Source organism: Gadus chalcogrammus, chromosome 8 (assembly GCF_026213295.1).
Source record: "Gadus chalcogrammus isolate NIFS_2021 chromosome 8, NIFS_Gcha_1.0, whole genome shotgun sequence".
Taxonomy (NCBI): domain Eukaryota; kingdom Metazoa; phylum Chordata; class Actinopteri; order Gadiformes; family Gadidae; genus Gadus; species Gadus chalcogrammus.
The window spans coordinates 4,064,512-4,071,537 of record NC_079419.1 but is presented as its reverse complement, the minus strand read 5'-3'; the positions used below and the strand labels follow the sequence as shown (position 1 = coordinate 4,071,537).

The 7,026-nt window shown below is 53.8% G+C and overlaps 1 protein-coding gene across 1 annotated transcript; it reads left to right on the top strand.

Annotated features, from left to right (window-relative positions):
- The first annotated feature begins 1,442 nt into the window (after positions 1 to 1,442).
- On the top strand, positions 1,443 to 6,851 carry LOC130387764 (collagen alpha-1(X) chain-like). The gene is made up of 5 exons (XM_056597017.1): positions 1,443 to 1,749; positions 2,279 to 2,732; positions 3,416 to 3,496; positions 4,344 to 4,424; positions 4,744 to 6,851. Exons 1-5 carry the CDS (start codon positions 1,747 to 1,749, stop codon positions 5,673 to 5,675), a joined length of 1,551 nt encoding a protein of 516 aa, XP_056452992.1. The 5' UTR covers positions 1,443 to 1,746; the 3' UTR covers positions 5,676 to 6,851.
- The last annotated feature ends 175 nt before the right edge of the window (positions 6,852 to 7,026 follow it).

Genomic DNA, 7,026 nt, shown 5'->3' with positions numbered 1-7,026 from the left:
CATTCTTCGGCGGGTTCCCAGAAACCTCTGCCCGGTTCGTTTTTTTTCTTTGCCTTTCTTTGTATGTTTTTTTTTTCCATTGCGAGAGGTCGTTGTTTTGTTTTTTCTGGTTGTGAGGATCTCCCCAACTTTACCTCGACCCGTCGAGTCGGGTTCACAGTCGCGGTGAAGCGGCCATGGATTCTGCGCACGGCCAGGGAGAGGCATCGCCGCCGATTGGGCCGTAACGACGCCATGCGATCTTCTCCTACACGGCGGGTGGTACCGGAACACGGAGCCCCGAACCCACAAACTCATCCCCTAGCTCTTCAGAACGGCTAACTGCTAACCCTGCTGCTAACCCTAACTGCTCACCCTAACCGCTTACCCCTGTCCCTAAACACATAGTCATCCCCTAGCTCTCCAGAACCGCTTACCGCTAACCCTTACTGTAACCCCTTACTAAACCCCTTAATCGTACCACAGCTCTACCCTTACCCCTGCCCCTTCCCTCAAACCCAAGGCACTGAATCATACCCTTCACCCAAACCATAGCATCCCTGAGCAAGACACCTCATCCTAACTGCTCCCGACGAGCTGGCAGTCGCCTTGCATGGCTGACGGCGCCGCCGTCGGTGTGAGAATGTGTGCATGAATGGGTGAATGTTATAAAGCGTAAAGCGCTTTGGGTGGCCACTGGTTAGAAGAACGCCGTATGAACGCAGACCATTTACACCTCTCCGCTGAGAGACGCCGTCGAGTTGGAGCTGGTCTCCTCCTGCCTGGTGGGCTCCTCTCCTCCAGCAGGAATTAGGGCAGGGATATGTGCTAGATTGTCTGACCTGTGAAGAGCTCCAGCGCCAACATGGCGGAGGAAGGGGAGGAACAATGGGAGGAAGGCGGCGGCGGGGAGGGGAGGCAGAAAGGGTGATGGAAGGATTAGAGATGAGAGGGAACCCGAGCGGAGTAGAAAGTGAGGGAGGAATGTGAGCGCAGACAGAGGTGTGTGACGGGGGCATTTAAGAACATGTTTACGTCTCATTGCACCGGCTGCTGTTAATAATCATGCGCATTAAATGGAGAGGGAGAATTCTCTATCAAACAACGGCTTCCAATTGGTCCTACAGATGAAATGAACCCCTTTCTCTCTTCCCTTCCGTATCCCTGCTTGTGTCGCTCGGTTAGGTACACCGAGGGAGTCAAGCAGAGATATAGAAAGGGTTCAATCAACTCTCTCTTCCTTTCAATAGCTCTGCTTTGCCTCCCATCCCCAAAACCAAACCAAGCATCACAAACCAAAACCCCAACTTCCCCCTTCTCAGCCTGGAGCCCGCTGCATCGGAGCTGGGACCACCTTGGGTCCCCGCCAGCTGGCTCAGGGGTAGCGGAGGCTCTGGAGGGGTGGCTGTTATTGAGACCTGAGGTTTGTTGTGGTTTTAACACCCAGTGGCAGGACAGCCTTGTTTTCTCAGAGAATGAAGGGGGTATGAAAGAGAGACGGGTGGAGGACAGACACAGCCGGAGAAAGACAGCCTTCTGTTCTTTTCTTTTCTTTTTTTTATCTGATCGATGCCGTTTATCCTCAACGAGGTCATCCCGGCGCTCCCCTCCCATCCTCCAGAGTTTTGGCGTTCCTGGAGTCCGCGTGCGTGAGAGGTGGACTCCGGCTGGGGACACTGAGGCTTATAAATTGATGGGCGAACCAAATGCTGCTCATCATTTTCCCAGAAACTCCTCAGGCAACGGGACTCAGACAAAACGAGCGACATGGTGAGTAGGATGGACGCCTCCAATTGTTTCAGAGCCGCACTCCAATGGGATGGATAGCTTTTTCTTTTTTTTTGGGGGGGGGGGGGGGACTTTTCCCAAAACATTTGCCATATTTTATTCCGATATAAATTGCATCTACTTTAGCAAGCCTATATGAAGGAATAAGAGATTAGAAAAAAACTACAAACATATTTCAAATCCGTTGAATGGCTCTTTGTACTGTTGACGCACAAGTTGATTGTAAGTGATATTTCCTTATTCACGTTGTCGGCATTGGCAGTCACCGTTCTTCAATATTGATAGCTCACTACCAGAGTTTCCGGTAATCCCTGCACACCCTGTTCAGAAATCCAATAGGGACATCGCAAACTGCCCCGTCGTTCATGTGTCAACACGAGACCAGTCTTGTGATAATGTCATCTAACCGACGAGCAGGACCTGACCGGGGAACCCCAGTGGCGCGATGGGGTCCCCGTGAATCTGAGGTGAGTCGTTGGGTTTGGGTGCTGACGCTTCTGTCCTCCTCCAGACGTTCTGCAGGCTGCTGCTGGGTCTCCTGCTCTCCTGCGTCTGCACAGCCAACCATGTGCACACCGCCACCACTGTAAAGACCACTACCATTGCACAGAACGAAACCGACATACAGAACGCCACCACCCCGGTCACACCGCCCGAACCCGTCCACGCGCAGCAGCATACCTACGGCAGTGACCCCAACACCTTCTCCACCTACGGCAGTGATCCCACGACCACATCCTCGGACGACCTCCCCTACTTCCAAGACGACTACGAGTTGGCCATGGGCAACAACACGGGCAACAACCGGCTCCGGTCGGGGGGGGTGGAGGGCATGGAGTATGGGCCCGCCGGGGACATCTGCGACTCCACCCTGCCGGGGGCCGAGGTCCCCTGGATGTGCTACTGCCGCTTCTGCAAAGGAGGCCAGGGGCCCAAAGGGGACCAGGGCTTCAGAGGTCTCCCAGGCACGTAGGACCCCTTCAGTAGAACCTCCCCACATCCCTCGGTGTCCCAGGTTCTGCTCCCCTGACCCGTTGGTCCAGTCACATAACAAAACACAGACTTTGAGAGGGGGGAAGGGCAGTTTGGCAGGCAGAGCAAGGCACCAACACAGCACGGTGAGGGGCTGCACGATTATTGCCGAAATGATTATCACGATTATTTTGATCAATATTGATATCACAATTATTTACCACGATTATTCATTGAAAAAAAAATCTTTCGAATTTCCACCACCCCCTAGTGGTAGGAGCCACACACTGTGCTCAGCGGCAAATTGCCGCCAGGCCACGCCCCCCCCCCCCCCCCCCCCCCCCCCCCCTCTCACGAAAATAGCGTGAGAACACTACGTGTCATAGTGGGACGCCAATATCGTCATCGCGATAAAAATTCGATATATTGTGCAGCCCTAGGTTCCAGTCCCGTTGTAGACCAGAGGGCAGAGCAAGGCACCCACACAACAGAGTTATGGGTTCCAGTCCCTTCGTAGACCAGAGGGCAGAGCAAGGCACCAACACAACAGAGTTAAGGGTTCCAGTCCCTTCGTAGACCAGAGGGCAGAGCAAGGCACCAACACAGCCCGGTGAGGGGTTCCAGTCCCTGTGCGGTCGTATGATAAGGTTGTTGTCTTCTGATGAACCCCCACTAGGGAGTCCCGGGAGCCCGGGGAGGAGAGGCTTGACGGGGTTCAGAGGTCGTCCGGGGTACACGGGCCAGCCAGGCCTGAAGGGTAGGTAGGAGGATCTGTTGGCCGGTCGGATCCAGTTTGATCTCATTTAAAATGTCTTGTTTTAAGGTGTATTTTACAAACAGGGAAATTCCTAATACCGCCATGTACTGTACTGAGTGTACTGATTCTGCCGTACGTACCGGGAACTTTTGTGCGTGTGTATGTGTGTGTATGTATGTGTGTGCATGTGTGTGTGTGTGTGCGTGTGCTTGTGTGTGTGTCTGTGTGTGCTTGTGTATGTGTGTGTGTGTGTCCGTGTGTGTGTGTGTCCGTGTGTGTGTGTGTGTCCGTGTGTGTGTGTCCGTGTGTGTTTGTGTCCGTGTGTGTGTGTGTGTGTGTGTGTGTGTGTGTGTGTGTGTGTGCATGTGTGTGTGTGTGTGTGTGTGTGTGCTTGTGTGTGTGTCTGTGTGTGCTTGTGTATGTGTGTGTGTGTGTGTGTCCGTCCGTGTGTGTGTGTGTCCGTGTGTGTGTGTGTCCGTGTGTGTTTGTGTCCGTGTGTGTGTGTGTGTGTGTGTGTGTGTGTGTGTGTGTGTGTGTCTGTGTGTGTGTGTGTCCGTGTGTGTGTGTGTTTGTGTCCGTGTGTGTTTGTGTCCGTGTGTGTTTGTGTCCGTGTGTGTGTGTGTGTGTGTGTGTCTGTGTGTGTGTGTGTCCGTGTGTGTTTGTGTCCGTGTGTGTATGTGTGTGTGTGTGTGTGTGTGTGTGTGTGTGTCTGTGTGTGTGTGTGTGTGTGTGTGTGTGTGTGTGTGTGTGTGTGTGTGTGTGTGTGTCCGTGTGTGTGTGTGTCCGTGTGTGTGTGTGTGTGTGTGTGTGTGTGTGTGTGTGTGTGTGTGTGTGTGTGTGTGTTCAGGTCAGAAGGGAGATGATGGAGAGAAAGGCGATGTGGGACCAGCGGGAATGTACGGATCAAAGGGGGGCAGAGGTTTCAAAGGTTTGTGCGCATCCCGTCATGAGTGTGTACCGTAACAGGCCATACAGGCCACGTCGCGTGACTTATCCTTCTGATTGCAGCCCAAAGGCCTGACTGAAACCCTAAATACAGAGACACGTCTTCAACCTGAACGTAGCCTGAGATCAAACCAGTCACATGGTGGTCACATGACAGTGACATGGTGGTCACATGGTTCAAACATGGTGGTCACATGGTAGTTGCAGGCACGCGTTCTAGTCGGTGTGTGTGTGTGTGTGTTGTGTGTTGTGTGTTGTGTGTGTGTGTGTGTGTGTGTGTGTGTGTGTGTCTGTGTTCCTAGGAGACAAAGGGGACGTCGGGTTTGTTGGGCCCCAGGGTGTAATGGGGCCTCCCGGAGAGGACGGCACCTGCCCTGCATCATGTGACAGCGTTGAGGGCCCACCTGGCCACCCTGGACTCCCTGGGAGTGCTGGCGGCAGGGGCCTCCCAGGGCTGATGGGCCCCAGGGGGCCAATGGGCCCCGGAGGACTGAAGGGAGACCTGGGTATGAATGGAGCCGATGGGTCCGACGGGATGAAGGGCATAAAGGGGGAGGAGGGCCTGTGCGACTGCTCTGACGGAGAACAGGGCCCCCCGGGGCCGCAGGGGCCCAATGGGACGAAAGGAGAGGGTGGCGTCAACGGCGCTCCCGGGCCCGAGGGCGAGACCGGACCACAGGGCAGCGAGGGCCCCATGGGTTACACCGGGGCCCCGGGACCCTGCTCCCCGGCCATCCAGTCGGCGTTCTCCGCCGCTCTGCTCACGTCGTACCCGCCCCACCTGCGGCCGGTCTCCTTCCCCAGGGTGCACCACAACCAGGGCAACTTCAACCCCATCATGGGCATCTACCGTGCGCCCGTCAACGGCACCTACGTCTTCAGCTACAACCTGGCCGTCAGAGGCAAGCCGCTGATGGTCGGCCTGTACCACAACTTCAGGCCGATCGTCAGGACGAGGGTGACCAACAACCCGGGCGTGGCGAGCCAGCAGGTGGTGCTCCACATGAGCCGGGCCGACGAGGTGTGGCTGCTGGTGAAGGACATGGCCAGCAACGGGATGATCGCCGACAACGAGAACAGCAGCACATTCGCGGGCTTCCTGCTGAACCCCGACAACTGCATGCCGCCCCCCATGATGGGACGGGACGGCGGCTCAGTCGGCAATGAGGAGACTGCCACGGCCGTGTACAGCTGGGGATCACTAGCTACAGAGCCCTCCCCCACCACCCCATAGAACCAGTCAGCCAGCCAGTCAGCCAGCCAGCCAGCCAGCCAGGGGTCGGCCAAGCTCTAGGCTATGTGCACAAAACAGAAAATGTGCACCCACGATTTTGAATGGGGTTACACACACAGACACACGCGCACACACACATACACCCACACCCACACACACGCACACACGAACAACAACAAGGAAGGCTTATGAATATGTTAAGTGTGTTAGATCTTTGAGATGTGTAGCAGTGATCTTACAATCAAAGGCCTGATTGTTTCTAGAAAATCTAGGTCTCGTGTTTTGATCTCGCTGGATCTGAACATTAAGTCTCTCTTGGAACTTCTTGAGATAAGCTTTAGGTTAAATCATAGCAGACGCATCTTTTTAGAGTTTCAAATCAGGTGTGGAACAGAGAGGCTTGACAAGTAGGAGAACCCGCCTAGTACAGACTCCGCATCGACGTTAGCCACGCTGTTAAACATTTAGATACCAATAAATAACTTTCCTTTCCAGGAGAGCTGGAGCACAATTCTACAGATCTGAAATCGCTCCTGAGTTTTTCCAGAGTAAAATTCTATTTGAAATCATTAAGTGTGGGATGTTTCATTTGCACGTTTCCCACATGCAGTGCTTTCCCCCCCGAAATGTACGCCTGAGCATAGGCCTCTACCGAGTCGCCTCCTGCATTTTGAAGCGTCTTAGCCCGAGTCTGGTGTCGTGGTGACGTGCTACGAAGGGATGCGAAGAGGAGGAGGCTTGTAGTGTAGGCTGGTTATTCTACGCCGTGCACACAGTTTACCACAGAGGCTCCACTGAAGCACTGAAGAGGGGACGTCAGCAATGCCGGTGAACAAGTCTGCACCTGAGATGAAGGAAAAGGGTGCTGCCAGTGGGATGCTTACGGATGTCTGCCAGGCGCTGTGCTGGGACCTGACCCAGGTGGGGGGGGGGCTTGTATTACAGATATAGTTATTGTGAATGTGCTTTCTTGTTGTGTTCACGATGACAATATTTATGAGGGCCCGCCACAGGGGGACGCTGTTTGAGACACGTTGCTAGACATGCTTCACGCTTTACTTCTTCAATAACTTCAATCTGTTTCAAAAATAAATTCAAACTGAAACTTCAAATGGAGGCTGATGTTTTTCATATTGTTCACTACAATTTTTGCAAAATCATTGAAGTCATTTTCATAACAACATCCATGATAGTACTACATATAGGTAGAGACTAGCATGTCGTTCCTCTAACGGCCTTTAGGGGGTTCACGTGGAGACTAGCATTTAGTTCCTCTAACGGCCTTTAGGGGGTTCAGGGTGGAGACTAGCATGTCGTTCATCTAACGGCCTTTAGGGGGTTCAGGGTGGAG

Coding starts and splice junctions, on each gene's coding strand:
- LOC130387764 (XM_056597017.1), top strand. Junction 2,733..3,415: donor GGGCTTCAGAGGTCTCCCAG/GCACGTAGGACC, acceptor AACCCCCACTAG/GGAGTCCCGGGAGCCCGGGG. Junction 3,497..4,343: donor GGGCCAGCCAGGCCTGAAGG/GTAGGTAGGAGG, acceptor GTGTGTGTTCAG/GTCAGAAGGGAGATGATGGA.